This window comes from Seriola aureovittata, chromosome 15, assembly GCF_021018895.1.
Source record: "Seriola aureovittata isolate HTS-2021-v1 ecotype China chromosome 15, ASM2101889v1, whole genome shotgun sequence".
NCBI classification, from domain to species: domain Eukaryota; kingdom Metazoa; phylum Chordata; class Actinopteri; order Carangiformes; family Carangidae; genus Seriola; species Seriola aureovittata.
The window spans coordinates 2,683,682-2,703,254 of NC_079378.1; the positions used below are offsets into that span (position 1 = coordinate 2,683,682).

At 35.7% G+C, this 19,573-nt stretch overlaps 1 protein-coding gene across 6 annotated transcripts in view; it reads left to right on the plus strand.

The window, feature by feature from the left end:
- Positions 1-19,573, plus strand: part of si:dkeyp-23e4.3 (rho GTPase-activating protein 7) — a 102,159-nt gene that overhangs the window by 69,717 nt on the left and 12,869 nt on the right. For 2 of the 6 annotated variants that reach the window (XM_056396931.1, XM_056396932.1), the window contains exons 2-9: positions 599-670; positions 803-884; positions 2,045-2,108; positions 3,032-3,660; positions 3,736-3,943; positions 4,523-4,921; positions 6,860-7,194; positions 8,893-9,069. In XM_056396931.1, coding sequence (XP_056252906.1) covers positions 599-670; positions 803-884; positions 2,045-2,108; positions 3,032-3,660; positions 3,736-3,943; positions 4,523-4,921; positions 6,860-7,194; positions 8,893-9,069 — 1,966 coding nt within the window. Of the gene's footprint in view, positions 1-598; positions 885-2,044; positions 2,109-2,264; positions 2,369-3,031; positions 3,661-3,735; positions 3,944-4,522; positions 4,922-6,859; positions 7,195-8,892; positions 9,070-19,573 lie in introns of those variants that run through there. The other 4 variants (XM_056396934.1, XM_056396930.1, XM_056396929.1 and 1 more) reach the window with 4 other exon arrangements.

The following is a 19,573-nucleotide window of genomic DNA, read 5'->3' on the forward strand; positions in this document are numbered from 1 at the left end:
AATACCACAGTCAAAGTGAGAAAAGGGACTCAATTTTACTGAGATCTTGTTGAAACTGTGGCAAGATGGTGGCTAATCACCGGAGAAGGACAGAAGTGAGGAGGCCTGATTCATAATGTTCAGATTACAATATTGTCCATGAGAAATTTGCAGCACTCCTCAGAGATAAATCCTTTTTCATGAGTATCACTGGTGAATGAGAAGCATGTGAGAACTGTCCTGTTGATCTGCTGCAACAGCCTCAGAGAGCGAGCGAGAGAGAGAGACAGAGAGAGAGAGAAGGCAGATGGATAGAAGATGAAGAGGAGGCAAACATGAAAAAACCTCTTTTCCCTCTCTCTCAGAAGCACCCATCCCCACTCTCAGCCAATTAGCAGTAATTAAAATGGCCTATTTGGCCTCAGAGATAATTAATAGCCTGTATATGCCTCCAGTTTTTCTTTCTCAATGTTTTTTTTTGTGCAAATGCAAATGCAAATGTAATTAAACTTCATAAACAGGCGACTGATTAAGTGCAAATATTTGCCCTCTTAAAGCGGGCGGAGCATGAAATGATTATAATTGAATCAAATGCTGTTTTCCTTCTCACTGTTTACAGAGATCGAAGCCAAGGAGGCCTGTGATTGGCTGCGAGCGGCCGGCTTCCCTCAGTATGTGCAATTATTCAAAGGTAAATATGAGGCAGTTAATGTAATCCTGTGCCACACGCAGCCCGCCATCAGCTCCGAGATGAGACGCACTAAGTCCAGACCGTGTCTCAAGCGGTTTCTTATTGTGTCATTCATCTTTGTTTGTTTGTCAGACTGCAGGTTCCCCGTTGACATCGAGTGGGCGAAGCGCGATCACTACTTCCTGGATAAGGATGCTCTTGATTCGCTCTGCAGGTAACAAGTGCATGCAACTAACTGTGCAGGTGTGGACACAGCCCAATACACACTTACAGCAAAACAAACAAACTTTAAATACAAATGATAGTGTTAAGATTTTGTGCTCATTCAAGTGTGAGGCTGTATTTCTACTGTTGTTGTGTTGGATAATATTATAGAGTGAGATCTTTGTGTTATTATGACCCCTTCAACTCTCCATGTGCCGTATGTAAAGTATATTACAATTTACAAAACACCATGAAACCTCCTGCTTTTTCCTCTGAGTGTTACCGTTCAAGAGCCTGTGCAGTTTAAACTAAATACAATATATTTAAAAGACGTAGACGACTATTGTGAACGCAATATATGAATTCATTTACTGTGTATATGGAAAATTGTATCCATGGTTTAAATGTTGTCATAAATGCCAGTAATACTCTAAATGAGGAGAGTTCGACCTCTTCTAACTCCCTACAACAAAATCCACTCAGTTACGATTTGTTGCTAGGCGACATCTAGTGGTCGTAGTAATTATGACAGCAACAGAATGGAAAAGTGCGGTGACGTAGTATAAAGAGCGACAAAGTCCACGTCATTGACACAAGAGAGCGGTGTTTGATTCCCGTCGTTTGTATTATCCACCACCGTTCAACAAAGTCAACCACGTTGTTAACGTTGTAACCGTGACAACAACGATTTTTACCCAAATCACGATCTCTCCCTTAACCTAACCAAGCCATGAACATTATAATAGTAACCATAACGACGAAGGTACGTACGCCGTGCTCGGTACAGTACAGTGTTTATTATCGTAACCATGACAACCGAGGTCCGGTACGCCTGCCGCCAGAGGAAGGGGGAGGCGCGTCGAATCAGAGGGTTGAACAGAACGACCTATACGGTCGTTTAGGTTGGAGGAGTGGTTGGTGGTTACAGGTGCAACAGAGCGCTCATTTGACCACACAGTCACTTCACTACAACCACGGTCTGACGTTGCTTCACTTTAATCCTGCTGGTCCAGGGATTAAACTGGCCTCCACGTAGGAAATGCCATATTGTGATGATAGATGATGAGAGTATACGGTGCCGCTGTATGTACTGCCGGTAAATGATGCGTTTAACAGGTCCCTATCATTGCATGACATAACCACCACGTTCCTCTCCTCTTCCTCTTACAGGAGATTAAGCACTTTAAACAAATGCGTGGAAATGAGGCTGGAACCGCGAAGATCAAAACGCAGGGTGAGTGTTGAGAGCGAACGCAGCAGGACTCTCATATCGAAGCAGCTGAAGCGGCGGAGGGCATCACACCATGAAATCTGCTCGTTAAGCATCACTTGATTTTGACTGATATCAACTGACAGCTCCTCCTCCTCCTCCTCCTCCTCAGTGGAGTCTCTTTCTAGGAGGAAGTAAAGATCTGAAAAGAAAGTAAAAGGAAAAGAGGACATGAAAAGCTGAACGAATTATCTTTGAGAAACATGGATCTTAAAAGCCTTGAGGTTTATATCATTATAATATAAATTAAACTGTAATTTAGCTCATAATTAATTTAATATTTCCGTGATATTTTTTTCTATTATGTGAATAATATAAATACGTATTTTATAATCAAGTTACACAATTAACCTAGAAACACACACAAAAAAAGCAGCTTCTCAACTGTGAATATTTAATAGTTTTTTTAGTTCAACACCTTTGGTCACACTGAACAAGACTTTAGAATATGTTCAATTTCTGGGCATTTTCCACTATTTTCTGGTATTTTATTCACTGAATAATCAAATCAATTATTAAAGAAAGTAACTGTCAGATGTATTGATAATACAACAATAACAATTCTCCTGTGATGGATTAAGTCAAACAGTTTTGCTTAATCCACGTTAAATAATTATTTTATATTCAAAACAATCCGACTACATTTTAAATTCTAAATATAAAGTTAGCCCACTTCACAACACTTGCTTGCATAAATATTTGTATAAATTATTGAAAACATCTTGGTGTGTTTGTGTACATTTCAGACCTCTGTTTGTTTGTCTGCGTCTCTTCTTCTGTTTGCAGACTGTGTGCATGTCCCTCCTCTGCATATATTAGTGGTGTTGCAGTGTGTCTGTATAATATGCAGATATTTGTGAGTCTTTATCTTGTCCTCCTTCTTCCAGGGAGACGACTCTGACGAGGAGGACTTGTGCGCCATCAGCCCCAACTGGACCTACGACAGGCGGACGCGGCGATGGCGACGCCTCAACGTGGACGTGCTTCGCTTGACTGACAGCCCCGGCGGAGCCCAGGATGTGTCTCTGTGTGACGTCAGCGACCGCCATGATTTCTGCTCCATCCACAGTTCCAGCAGCACTGACAGCGAAGGCCACGACGGACACCACAAGAGCCACAGGAAACCTGCTGCCACCACGGCCTCTTCTGCCGCCGCTACTGCTAGCACCACGGACGACCAGGAGACCAGCAGGAGCTCCTCCCGCTGCTCTTCCACGAATAAAACCCCCTCCCTGGACACCTCATTCAGTGGACCCCCTTCCCCTGGGGAAAGCGGTGGAGGATCATCCACCATGAGTCTGGAAACCGAAGGCTGCTTCCCAGACAAACCGCCCAGGAAGAAGTGCACCAGTCTGCTGAGGAAGATGGAGAAGCTGAGGCTGAGGGGGACGACGGGACTGCTCCCCTCCGGACACAGCAGTGGAAGCAGCAGCAGCAGTCGGGCCCGGCATGTTATAAGCGGGCCGGTTCTGATCCAGGAGGAGGAGAGGATGGAGAGGCTGCACTGCCCATCAAGGTGAGGGTTGTGGATTGTGGTCTTTCAAAAACACCAGAAGGTTCTATCACAACATCTCGTACTCTCTGTCTCCAGTCTGCAGGGTCGACCCGACAGACGGGCGTCCTCCTCGCCCTCGTCCCCTCACACCATCAGCAGCAGCAGCAGCAACAGCCACTCAGAGAGCAGCAGCACCGTCAGCACGCCCAGCCCGGTCACCCGGGTCAGGAGCAACTGCAAACGCTCCAACAGCGGCGTCGGGGTCGGAACGACCCGGAACAACCAGAACCACGCGGGAACAGAGGTCAGTCCTGAAGGTCGAGGCCTTCAGAGAAAAAAGTGAACATAGATAAGAATGAATTCACCAAAACTTGCAATGGAAACCCTGCTACCATCTCCCTGCTTGTGTTTCTGGCCCCAGCAGGCTTTGTTGTACAGTACTGTGTTATAATAACTCGTAGAAATGATGATGAAATGATGGTTGAACACACATGCTCAAGATCACTGGTGTGAATAAGGACAAGAACCAAGCAAGCCTTCTGCTTGTTAACTCTGAGCTACAGTATTCACATGATTCACTGTTTTAAGAGTCGTAATAGAAAAAGAACATTTAACCACAGTGTTCAACAAGGACATCCTTTTTTTTTTTTTTTAAAGGCCACTGTGGCTGCACACCATTCATTTTTCCACAGAGGACAAGTTCTACTCACATTTTCCATTGAATAGAAACAGACTGTGACCAATTTTGAACCCATTCAGGCTGATTATATGTGACACTAAGTGGTCTATATGGTACTGGGTAATTTCAAATATCACTATTTTGTTATTTGGAATGATATGTTAAAGTTTAGTGAGTAGTGTCTCCTTCTCTTTATTCACTCAGGACTACAGAAACCAGATCAACAACAACAACAACAGCAGTAGCAGCCACGAGAGTCTGGTCTTCCACATCCCCCACGGACACAAACCGGGGACCTTCCCCACCTCCCTCGCGCACAAACACGCCATCTTGTCCCCCATCATTGACGACACCTCCGTCAACTGGAGGACCGGCAGCTTTCACGGCTACCGGGGGCGAAACAGCTGCCGCCGTGGTACAGCGTCGCTGGCCACTGGCGGCCAGGACCCCTCGTCTTCGTCCGCAGTCCCCAGCCCGCTGGCTGTGGTGGATCATCGGGCGAGCATCTACGACAACGTGCCCGACCACCAGCAGCTGTCTGAAGGTGTAGGTGGCTGCGGAGGAAGTGGCAGCGACGCTGAACGGACGGGTGAGGAGTCCGAGGTGGGTCAAAGGCCTGATTCTGCACTTACATGTATTTGTTTATTTTTGCATTTTATAATATGAATTGATCACTTATTTGAAAAATTACATTCTTTTCAGGGGTGAATAAGGTTTCTAATTTTCTAATTCTAACATTTGTCTTACACTTTCTGAAGAAGATTTTACTCATTATTCATAGCATAAATTAATAATTGATTAGTAAAGTACTAATTTATTCATTTCATTCATTTAATCATGAGCTGGTAAAAGAGACAACTTCTGGATGACTAATATCATAATCCTGTACACAAGAATAACAATAACAGTGAAATTAGTACTTGCTTTTTTAAATTTCATTATTTTATTTGACTTTATTTTTATGTTCAATGCTCACTGATAAAAAATAAATAAATAAATAAACTGTTAATGTGTCAAGCTACATCCACATTTTCACCACCGTTTTACTTTTGTCTTTGCTAGCAGTTAAAGTCGGCATTTTATCGCTACAACTGTCTTTGCTGTTCCTCGTTCATAGTATTGTGTGCGACCAATCAACTGCAGGGTACACAATCTGCTTCCTGTTTACGCTGGCTCGCGCATGCTCAGTGTACATGAATGGTCACGTATGTATGTGTTTACAGACGGAGCTAAAACACTTGTCTAGACGGAGATCGTTTTCGGTTTAAAGCACCATTTTGAAATGAAAACGTTTTAGTGTGGACGGTGCCAAATGTTCATTTTTGGTTCCTGACCAGATGTTAAAAACTTACCCTGAAATAGAACAAAACTATTTGTCTCTAAAAGTTAGCTTAGACAAAGAAGCACTATAATATCCTACACAAGTTAGTACGATACACTTCACATGCACCAAAAAACAACAGTAAAACACATTTACTTTTTTGGTGTCAGATGCAGATTCCCAGCTGCAACATCCAGTGTGTGTGTGTGTGTGTGTGTGTGTGTGTGTGTGTGTGTGTGTGTGTGTCTCTGTATGTGATATTTCATATAAAAGCACAAACTTCTGGGACCATCACTAAGTGTATTTAGACTGCAGAGGTCTGTTTGTAGAGAACAGGCCAGAGAGTGATAAACAGTAAATGATCACTTGCTGAAGTTATTATCATTGTTAGGGATCAACATGTGCAATATATTATGGTTATTTTGTATAACGAGGCAGTAAAATACTGACATCTGTCCTCTTTCGTTAAAAGTTTTACACTGTGCTTCACTAATCAATTACAGATTCATCCATCAAACAAATCATAAATAAGACACAAGCAGCAGCCTCTCTCTCTCTCTCTTTCTCTCTCTCTCTCTCTCTCTCCCTCCTTCTCTCTTTGACTCACCTTCTTTTCTACTAAAAAAAAGATTAAAATCCCCTGAAAAATATCAATAAATCTATAAAAAGCTACGGTAATTCAATCGACATTATTGATTTTGCTAAACTAAGCTCCATATGGAGTTGGAGTATCCCCATAAAGCCAGAAATCATTTTGTGAGTGCTCATATCAAATTTCATTTTCGATTGAAACTATACAGTTGTCTTTGACAACTCATATAAATCACTTTGATTCAGATGCTTTCTTTTTTCTAGGAGTCATTTGGAATAAAGCTGGCAGCCTCTTTGACAAAAAGATGGCGGCCATGGAAGTAAAAGTTGACATAGAATATTATAAAAGTTATTATGAAATGGCTTTTAAGGAAGCAGTTATATCTACGCCTGAACTTTAGCTCCTCCAAAACTGATGTAAAGCAACAGAACCTTTAACCTTTACTTTGCAAAAAAAAATGTACTGAATCAGTCATTGGAGAGAAAGTAAAAAAATACATAATGTAAAAAAGCTTAGTTAGTAATGTCTTTAAATCAAAACACATAAAACTGTGCTTGAAAAGTTTGTAGTCTGACTTCTTTGTGATGAGAAATTTTGTTGTAATTCACGTGTGATTTTGTCCACACAGGTGAGTCGGCTGTTGGCAGACGAGGACGTCTTCTCAGCTCTGGACAGCGTGCTGGAGAGGATCAGCGACCTCCAGCAGCTGGTCTCCACCTGGTCCGAGAACCTGTCCGAGGATGATTGTCAGAGAGGTTCCTCCTCCTCGTCTTCCTCCTCTTCCACCCAGGACTCACCTGCCGCCTGCTCCTCGGCAGCCTCCCCCTGCCCGTCCTCGCCCAGCCACATCCACCTGGAGGTGCAGGAGGTGGAAGAAGGGGGGGAGGAGGAAGAGGAGGAGGAGAGCTGTGAGAAGATACCAGTGAACGGAGAAGAGCCAAAGTCGCCACAGCCCAGGAGCAGGTGAGAGAGCTTATGAGTGTAATGCAAGAAACAAAAACTGAACACTAGAACATTTCATATTTCACATAAATAAAACTGAAAGTGCTTCACAAGTGTCTGTAAAAAATAATTCAAGGTTATGAAAAAAATAACTCAAAATCAGGTCTAGGAAATAGAAGCAATTTCTTGGATGCTTAAAGTCGCCCTGGACATTTGTAAGCGTAAGCAGGACACTAATAATGACAGTTAAGGGGCTTTTATTCCCTCAGGCATGAACCAAAGTAAGACTGCTGAAGTTATTGCGAAGCACTTAAGATAAAATGTTGTATAGTTTTAATTGCTTTTTTTTTATAGTGCTGCTTTTATAACTGTTAGTTGTTGCACATTTGTTCTCAGATATGAGCAATAAAAAGTTATGAAGCCTCTCCTTTAATGTAAAGGCAGTCACATCATCATTGTATTCTGATGGACGCTACTTGTTTTCTCATTTTTTTCTCTGTGTGTGTTGTACTGACTTAGTACACAATTATGTGTGTCTTTATATGTACTGTTTGCACATGTTGCATCTATGGACCTGCTTTTTAACCACACTAGCATTGGCTCGAAAGACGGGAATCCCTGTCGCTCCAGCACTTTGTTTAACCTTTGTTTATCGGATGAATTAAAATTGATTAAATACAGATGTTCCTTAGAGGATGAATCTTAATGACAACATAGATCTGAAACAGAAAAGCATATGCAAACATTAGCATGTGAATCTGTGATCATGTTTGCATGCTTACATGGTAAATGCTTTATATTTATCATCAGAATATTGGTATCCAATAGTTGTTAACATGATATCTGCAAGCATGTTAGCATGCCAAAGGTAGCACAGCATTCTATATTTGGCTCTGTTTGGAACTGGCATTTGCATGCTAATACGCTAATTTTAGCGTTTAGCCCACCTGCCGCCAGACGCCAATGTAGCGTCAGGAAGATGCTGGACTTTAGCGGCTCTAACGTTGGACAGATGTTAAATTTTGATCGGAAATGAAAATCGGGTTGATGTCAGAACTCAACGTTGTCAAACTGACATTGTGACGTTTTGCTCACAACTAGCATGTCAGCATTTTATATGTCAAGATGGTGTTAGCATAAATCATTTGGAAGACCTTTACAACTTAAAACCACCAAAATATCAGTCTGATGAAGCCTGATGTTGTCCTGAAAGGGAATTGAATTTTGCAAACATTATCACTGTTGATAGATAACACTTTAGATTTTGGCAGTAATGTGACTTTTCCTCTGGAGCCACCTTCAGGACAAACTCTACATATTTTGACCGACTAGTGCTATAAATCTTTCACTTACTTGTTTATATACTCAACAGTTTTACCTCCCCATGTGTAAAGTGTATTACAGACTTGGAGGGCTGCTGTGATTCAGCACTTTAATCTCTTTTATGCAAATGGATCTGTTTTATTAGACCATCTAAACAGATCAAAACGTGTTGTCACATACAGTTTGCCGTCTTTTGATTGGTCTTTTTGAACAAATTCAAAGGCTCTGCTGCCCGAATTAATGAGGCAACAACCATCATTTGAATTTAATAAAATTTTCTGTATTTAGATCTAAGTACAAACACTTATTTTCAGCAGCTCTGGGAGCTAACTGGTTCCTGTTGGTCTCCCCTTGTTTGTGATACGTTAAAGACTGTGCATGTCTCTGTGTGTTCAGCAGAGTGAGCCAGCAGCTGCACTGGTCCAGCGAGCAGAGCCTGCCCTCTCTGCCCACCAGTCCAGGGGTGGAAAACCAGTCTGTCTCCCAGTTCCTGCTTCTGCAGAAACTCTCCCTGCTGAAGCTCACCGCTCTGATGGACAAATACTCCCCGTCCAGCAAGCAGGGCTGGAACTGGTAAGAAGTGGGGGGGGGGGTGGAGGACAGAGGAGGCTCTGGGAGTATTTTTGGGTGATTTAATGCTTGAAAATAAAAGCCAGGGTTCAGCAGAGGTTGAGGACAGAGTGAGCGGAGGTGTGGAGAGGGGAGAAACAAAACTCAGTGAAAACAACACTGTTCTCAGATTCTTCTCTCCTGCACACCTGAGTAGAGAAACTTCTTCAAGAAAACAACTGTGGAAAGGAGGGCAGGTGGGCGGGCAGGGGGGTAAATATTTCAGGCAGCCTATTTAGAAAATTCATTCATTATTCATGGCTCAGGTGCAACCTTGCCTCGGCTTAAAAAAAAAGAGTAGCAACACGTTTCAAGAGGAATAAACTTCCCTCCAAAAAAAAAACCCAGGCAGGACTGCTGATGCCTCTATCCTCAGAGGACCTCACTGTGTCTCTGTCCTCCCTCTCAAGCTCTGCACCGTATTTACATTCCCTTTTCAATCACTCAGCAAACACTGCATGGATTTCAATGTGCAGAAGGTGGTCAACGGTACATTCAGAAACTGTTTTGAATTCAAGTCCCCACGTCATAAAATCTGGCACACTCACACTGAGCAGGTGCGGAGCGATTCATTTAAATTCTGAATCTTTCTCTAAGTTCAGCTCAGGTGAGAAAAATACCTGCTGAACCCCATGAATCAACGACACTAAAATGGTGATCAGGTGTCTGTCTTCTTGTAGGAGAACAGTGCACAGTTTGTTAGGGCTGAAAATGGGATCACAGTAAACAACCTCATAATGCAAAGGTGTCTAGAATTAAGACTGGACCAAAATAAAACCCTTTCCACACACTACTTTTTTTTTTAAAGTTATAGATTTAGTTTTTATTGTCATCTTTATCAAAATAACTGACAACATTTACAAAAAATTTCAATTCATTTACAACAGTGCCACTGCAGCCTTTCTGCTCATATAATCTTCCAAACCCATGAATCAAAAGAAACTTTACGTCCTGCTCATTATTTTCAATTTTTCTTTGTCTCTGTCTTTTTCTTTTTTAAACAAGTCTCAGATGTTGGTTGATTTTTGGAGAGCGGTAAATGTACATGTTGACTTCATAGTATAGTAAGGTAAAAAAAATGTCATAAAAACATCATACTATGATAAGGCACAAAAAGTTGTGATGTTGTTATGGCATTTTTTGCCATACTATACTATGATGTTTTATGACTTTTTGTGCCTTACTATACTATGACATTTTCTTGCCATACTATACTATGACATTTTTATGACTTTTTGTGCCTTAACATACTATGATGTTTTTATGACATTTTTTGCCTTACTATACTATGACATTTTTTGCCTTACTATACTATGACATTTTCTTGCCATACTATACTGTGATGTTTTTATGACATTTTTTGACTTCCTATACTATGACTTTTTTATGACTTTTTTTGCCTTACTATACTATGACGTTTTTATGACATTTTATGCCTTACTATACTATGACATTTTTATGACTTTTTTTGACTTCTTTTACTATGATGTTTTTATGCCTATGAAGTTTTCATGACATTTTTTGCCTTACTATACTATGACGTATTTTTCCTTACTATACTATGACTTTTTTATGGCATTTTATGCCTTACAATACTATGATGTTTAGTGACATTTTTGCCTTACTATACTATGCCTTTTTATGATATTTTTTGCCCTACAATACTATGATGTTTTAATGACATTTTGTCCCTTACTATACTATGACGTTTTTATTACTTTTTTTGCCTTATTTCACTATGACGTTTTTATGACATTTTATGCATTACTATACTATGACATTTTTATGACTTTTTTTCCTTATAATACTATGATGTTTTATGACATTTTTTTACTTCTTTTCGATGATGTTTTTACGCCTATGACATTTTATGACATTTTGTGCCTTACTATACTATGACGTTTTTATGACATTTTGTGCCTTACTATACTGTGACATTTTTTGCCTTACTATACTATGACATTTTCTTGCCATACTATACTGTGATGTTTTTATGACATTTTTTGACTTACTATACTATGACGTTTTTATGACTTTTTGTGCCTTAACATACCATGACGTTTTTATGACTTTTTGTGCCTTAACATACTATGACATTTTCATGACATTTTTGCCTTACTATACTATGATGTTTTTACGACATTTTGTCCCTTACTATACAATGATGTTTTATGACATTTTTTTACTTCTTTTCGATGATGTTTTTACGCCTATGACATTTTATGACATTTTGTGCCTAAGTATACTATGACATTTTTATGACATTTTTTGCCTAACTATACTATGACGTTTTTATGACTTTTTCTGCCTTACTATACTATGACTTTTTTTGCCTTACTATACTATGACTTTTTTTGCCTTACTATACTATGATTTTTTTTGCCTTTCTACACTATGACGTTTTTATGACTTTTTTTGCCTTACTATACTATGATTTTTTTTTGCCTTACTATACTATGACGTTTTTATGACTTTTTATGCCTTACAATACTATGATATTTTTTATGATATTTTTTACCTTACTATACAATGATGTTTTATGACATTTTTTTACTTCTTTTCGATGATGTTTTTACGCCTATGACATTTTATGACATTTTGTGCCTTACTATACTATGACATTTTTATGACATTTTTTGCCTAACTATACTATGACGTTTTTATGACTTTTTCTGCCTTACTATACTATGACTTTTTTTGCCTTACTATACTATGACTTTTTTTGCCTTACTATACTATGATTTTTTTTTGCCTTTCTACACTATGACGTTTTTATGACTTTTTATGCCATACTATACTATGATGTTTTTGTGACATTTTCTGCCTTACTATACTATGATGTTTTTGTGACATTTTCTGCCTTACTATACTATGACTTTTTTTGCCTTACTATACTATGATGTTTTTGTGACATTTTGTGCCTTACTATACTATGATTTTTTTTGCCTTACTACACTATGACGTTTTTATGACTTTTTTTGCCTTACTACACTGACATTTTTATGACTTTTTTTGCCTTACTATGATATACTATGATGTTTTTGTGACATTTTCTGCCTTACTATACTATGATGTTTTTGTGACATTTTCTGCCTTACTATACTGTGACATTTTTTGCCTTACTATACTATGACGTTTTTATGACTTTTTTTGTCATACTATATTATGACTTTTTTTGCCTTACTATACTATGACTTTTTTTTGCCTTACTATACTATGATGTTTTTGTGACATTTTTTGCCTTACTATACTATGACGTTTTTATGACTTTTTTTGCCTTACTATACTATGATTCTTTTTTGCCTTACTATACTATGACGTTTTTATGACATTTTATGCCTTACTATACTATGATGTTTTCGTGACATTTTGTGCCTTACTATACTATGACTTTTTTTGCCTTACTATACTATGACGTTTTTGTGACATTTTGTGCCTTACTATACTATGACTTTTTTTGCCTTACTATACTATGACATTTTTTGCCTTACTATACTATGATGTTTTTGTGACATTTTTTGCCTTACTATACTATGACGTTTTTATGACTTTTTTTGCCTTACTATACTATGATTCTTTTTTGCCTTACTATACTATGACGTTTTTATGACATTTTATGCCTTACTATACTATGATGTTTTCGTGACATTTTGTGCCTTACTATACTATGACTTTTTTTGCCTTACTATACTATGACTTTTTTTGCCTTACTACACTATGACGTTTTTATGACTTTTTTTGCCTTACTATACTATGATGTTTTATGACATTTTTATGACATTTTTTGCCTTACTATACTATGACGTTTTTGTGACATTTTGTGCCTTACTATACTATGACTTTTTTTGCCTTACTATACTATGACCTTTTTTGCCTTACTATACTATGACGTTTTTATGACTTTTTTTGCCTTACTATACTATGATGTTTTTGTGACATTTTCTGCCTTACTATACTATGATGTTTTTGTGACATTTTCTGCCTTACTATACTATGACATTCTTTACCTTACTAAACTATGATGTTTTTGTGACATTTTCTGCCTTACTATACTATGATGTTTTTGTGACATTTTCTGCCTTACTATACTGTGACATTTTTTGCCTTACTATACTATGACGTTTTTATGACTTTTTTTGTCATACTATATTATGACATTTCATGCCATATTATAATATGATTTTTTTATGACTTTTTTTGCCTTACTATACTATGATGTTTTTGTGACATTTTTTGCCTTACTATACTATGACGTTTTTGTGACATTTTGTGCCTTACTATACTATGACTTTTTTTGCCTTACTATACTATGACTTTTTTTGCCTTACTATACTATGATGTTTTTGTGACATTTTTTGCCTTACTATACTATGACGTTTTTATGACTTTTTTTGCCTTACTATACTATGATTCTTTTTTGCCTTACTATACTATGACGTTTTTATGACATTTTATGCCTTACTATACTATGATGTTTTCGTGACATTTTGTGCCTTACTATACTATGACTTTTTTTGCCTTACTATACTATGACTTTTTTTGCCTTACTATACTATGATGTTTTTGTGACATTTTTTTCCTTACTAAACTATGACGTTTTTTATGGCATTTTATGCCTTATTATACTATGACGTTTTTATGACTTTTTTTGTCATACTATATTATGACATTTCATGCCATACTATAATATGATTTTTTATGACTTTTTTTTGCCTTACTATACTATGACTTTTTTTGCCTTACTACACTATGACGTTTTTATGACTTTTTTTGCCTTACTATACTATGATGTTTTTGTGACATTTTTTGCCTTACAATACTATGACGTTTTTGTGACATTTTGTGCCTTACTATACTATGACTTTTTTTGCCTTACTATACTATGACCTTTTTTGCCTTACTATACTATGACGTTTTTATGACTTTTTTTGCCTTACTATACTATGATATTTTTGTGACATTTTCTGCCTTACTATACTATGATGTTTTTGTGACATTTTCTGCCTTACTATACTATGACATTCTTTACCTTACTAAACTATGATGTTTTAATGACATTTTGTCCCTTACTATACAATGATGTTTTATGACATTTTTTTACTTCTTTTCGATGATGTTTTTACGCCTATGACATTTTATGACATTTTGTGCCTAACTATACTATGACATTTTATGACTTTTTTTGCCTTACTATACTATGATTTTTTTTGCCTTTCTACACTATGACGTTTTTATGACTTTTTTTGCCTTACTATACTATGATTTTTTTTTGCCTTACTATACTATGACGTTTTTATGACTTTTTATGCCTTACAATACTATGATATTTTTTATGATATTTTTTACCTTACTATACAATGATGTTTTATGACATTTTTTTACTTCTTTTCGATGATGTTTTTACGCCTATGACATTTTATGACATTTTGTGCCTTACTATACTATGACATTTTTATGACATTTTTTGCCTAACTATACTATGACGTTTTTATGACTTTTTATGCCTTACTATACTGTGACATTTTTTGCCTTACTACACTATGACGTTTTTATGACTTTTTATGCCATACTATACTATGATGTTTTTGTGACATTTTTTGCCTTACTATACTATGATGTTTTTGTGACATTTTCTGCCTTACTATACTATGACTTTTTTTGCCTTACTATACTATGATGTTTTTGTGACATTTTGTGCCTTACTATACTATGATTTTTTTTGCCTTACTACACTATGACGTTTTTATGACTTTTTTTGCCTTACTACACTATGACATTTTTATGACTTTTTTTGCCTTACTATGATATACTATGATGTTTTTGTGACATTTTCTGCCTTACTATACTATGATGTTTTTGTGACATTTTCTGCCTTACTATACTGTGACATTTTTTGCCTTACTATACTATGACGTTTTTATGACTTTTTTTGTCATACTATATTATGACATTTCATGCCATATTATAATATGATTTTTTTATGACTTTTTTTGCCTTACTATACTATGATGTTTTTGTGACATTTTTTGCCTTACTATACTATGACGTTTTTGTGACATTTTGTGCCTTACTATACTATGACTTTTTTTGCCTTACTATACTATGACTTTTTTTGCCTTACTATACTATGATGTTTTTGTGACATTTTTTGCCTTACTATACTATGACGTTTTTATGACTTTTTTTGCCTTACTATACTATGATTCTTTTTTGCCTTACTATACTATGACGTTTTTATGACATTTTATGCCTTACTATACTATGATGTTTTCGTGACATTTTGTGCCTTACTATACTATGACTTTTTTTGCCTTACTATACTATGACTTTTTTTGCCTTACTATACTATGATGTTTTTGTGACATTTTTTTCCTTACTAAACTATGACGTTTTTATGACATTTTATGCCTTATTATACTATGACGTTTTTATGACTTTTTTTTGTCATACTATATTATGACATTTCATGCCATACTATAATATGATTTTTTATGACTTTTTTTGCCTTACTATACTATGACTTTTTTTGCCTTACTACACTATGACGTTTTTATGACTTTTTTTGCCTTACTATACTATGATGTTTTTGTGACATTTTTTGCCTTACAATACTATGACGTTTTTGTGACATTTTTTGCCTTACTATACTATGACTTTTTTTGCCTTACTATACTATGACCTTTTTTGCCTTACTATACTATGACGTTTTTATGACTTTTTTTGCCTTACTATACTATGATATTTTTGTGACATTTTCTGCCTTACTATACTATGATGTTTTTGTGACATTTTCTGCCTTACTATACTATGACATTCTTTACCTTACTAAACTATGATGTTTTAATGACATTTTGTCCCTTACTATACAATGATGTTTTATGACATTTTTTTACTTCTTTTCGATGATGTTTTTACGCCTATGACATTTTATGACATTTTGTGCCTAACTATACTATGACATTTTTATGACATTTTTTGCCTAACTATACTATGACGTTTTTATGACTTTTTCTGCCTTACTATACTATGACTTTTTTTGCCTTACTATACTATGACTTTTTTTGCCTTACTATACTATGATTTTTTTTTGCCTTTCTACACTATGACGTTTTTATGACTTTTTTTGCCTTACTATACTATGATTTTTTTTGCCTTACTATACTATGACGTTTTTATGACTTTTTATGCCTTACAATACTATGATATTTTTTATGATATTTTTTACCTTTCTATACTATGATGTTTTAATGACATTTTGTCCCTTACTATACAATGATGTTTTATGACATTTTTTTACTTCTTTTCGATGATGTTTTTACGCCTATGACATTTTATGACATTTTGTGCCTTACTATACTATGACATTTTTATGACATTTTTTGCCTAACTATACTATGACGTTTTTATGACTTTTTATGCCTTACTATACTATGATTTTTTTTTGCCTTTCTACACTATGACGTTTTTATGACTTTTTTTGCCTTACTATACTATGACGTTTTTATGACTTTTTATGCCTTACTATACTATGACGTTTTTATGACTTTTTATGCCTTACTATACTATGACGTTTTTATGACTTTTTATGCCATACTATACTATGTTGTTTTTGTGACATTTTCTGCCTTACTATACTATGATTTTTTTTGCCTTACTACACTATGACGTTTTTATGACTTTTTTTGCCTTACTACACTATGACATTTTTATGACTTTTTTTGCCTTACTATGATATACTATGATGTTTTTGTGACATTTTCTGCCTTACTATACTATGATGTTTTTGTGACATTTTCTGCCTTACTATATTGTGACATTTTTTGCCTTACTATACTATGACGTTTTTATGACATTTTATGCCTTACTATACTATGACGTTTTTATGACTTTTTTTGCCTTACTATACTATGACTTTTTTTGCCTTACTATACTATGATGTTTTTGTGACATTTTTTGCCTTACTATACTATGACGTTTTTATGACTTTTTTTGCCTTACTATACTATGATGTTTTCGTGACATTTTTTTCCTTACTAAACTATGACGTTTTTATGACATTTTATGCCTTATTATACTATGACGTTTTTATGACTTTTTTTTGTCATACTATATTATGACATTTCATGCCATACTATAATATGATTTTTTATGACTTTTTTTGCCTTACTATACTATGACTTTTTTTGCCTTACTATACTATGACTTTTTTTGCCTTACTATACTATGATGTTTTTGTGACATTTTTTGCCTTACTATACTATGACTTTTTTTGCCTTATTATACTATGATGTTTTTGTGACATTTTTTGCCTTACTATACTATGACTTTTTTGTGACATTTTTTGCCTTACTATATTATGACTTTTTTTGCCTTACTATACTATGACCTTTTTTGCCTTACTATACTATGATGTTTTTGTGACATTTTTTGCCTTACTATACTATGACTTTTTTTGCCTTATTATACTATGATGTTTTTGTGGCATTTTGTGCCTTACTATACTATGACTTTTTTGTGACATTTTTTGCCTTACTATACTATGACTTTTTTTGCCTTACTATACTATGATGTTTTTGTGACATTTTCTGCCTTACTATACTATGACGTTTTTATGACATTTTATGCCTTACTATACTATGACGTTTTTATGACATTTTATGCCTTACTATACTATGACGTTTTTGTGACATTTTCTGCCTTACTATACTATGACTTTTTTTGCCTTACTATACTATGACCTTTTTTGCCTTACTATACTATGATGTTTTTGTGACATTTTTTGCCTTACTATAGTATGACCTTTTTTGCCTTACTATACTTTGATGTTTTTGTGACATTTTTTGCCTTACTATACTATGACGTTTTTATGACTTTTTTTGCCTTACTATACTATGATTTTTTTTTGCCTTACTATACTATGACGTTTTTATGACATTTTCTGCCTTACTACACTATGACGTTTTTATGACATTTTGTGCCTTACTATACTTTGACGTTTTTATGACTTTTTTTGCCTTACTATACTATGACTTTTTTGCCTTACTATACTATGACGTTTTTATGACATTTTCTGCTTTACTATACTATGATTTTTTTTCCTTACTATACTATGACTTTTTTATGACTTTTTTTGCCTTACTATACTATGACTTTTTTTGCCTTACTATACTATGACTTTTTTTGCCTTACTATACTATGATGTTTTTGTGACATTTTCTGCCTTACTATACTATGATGTTTTCGTGACTTTTTTTGCCTTACTATACTATGACGTTTTTATGCCATACTATACTATGATGCTTTTGTGGCATTTTGTGCCTTAGTATACTATGACGTTTTCTTGACATTTTTTGCCTTACAATACCATTGTTTAATGACATTTTTTGCCTTACTATACTATGATGTTTTTATGACGTGACATTTTCTTGTCATACTATATTATTACATTTCATGCCATACTATAATATGATTTTTTTATGACATTTTTTGCCTTACTATACTATGTTTTTATGACGTTTTATGCTTTACTATATGTTTTCATGACATTTTATGCCAAATGTCATAGTGTAGTAAAGCATTAAGATGTCATAGTATAGTACTGCACAGTCATAAAAACGTTATTATATAGCAAGGCGTAAAAACATCAATGTACAGTAAAGCAGAAAAAGTCATGAAAATGTCACAGTACAGGATTGTCAGCAGTCTAGTTCCCTGTCAATCTATGTTCGTAATGTCATTATTGCTGCTAGAAACATGGTCAATGAGAGTAAGGCAAGACCTAAGAGGCATATTCTTAAGTAAAGCCTACGCTGAGCTCAAACTGTAGCTTGTTACTATTTAAAATATTGGACGTTTTCACTGCACTTATTGACATTCATCGATTTAATGAGATCAGTGTTTTGCCTCCCACACCATGTTTTTGGAATAAGCCCTCGTGCAAAATCGAGCCAAATTCATTTTTAAGAATAATAAAACATTCAAATATTCTGCTTGTTTACTCTGCAGAACGTTTGTATTTTTAATGTGCTCTGTGTAAACACATGACCTGCTTGTTTTATGCCTTGGTAGAAAACCAATTTGATTTTTGCCAAGGGTGTTATACTCAATGAGATAAGACTGAATGTGGCAACTGAGCATTGAACAGAAAACCCTCCTGAAATTGCCCTTCATAGATATTCAGCTTTAATTTTCAGGATCAGACGTGTGTTCAGGGGGAGATACAGGGGGAAAAAAACACAGACAAAAAATGGCTGCTCTGTAGCAGCAGGTTAAAAAAGTTTATTTCAGGTGTGCTGTGTTTTAGCATTTCAAACTGCTCCATTTTACATAGTTTAAACCTCAATAACTCACATGAAAGGGAGGGAAGTCTCTCACCTCAAAGGAAAGAAAACAAGCAAGCAAGTGAACATTTGGTGCACAAAGCAGGAGTTTTAAATGAGCACGAACAGTGAAGTACAAATTACATCTT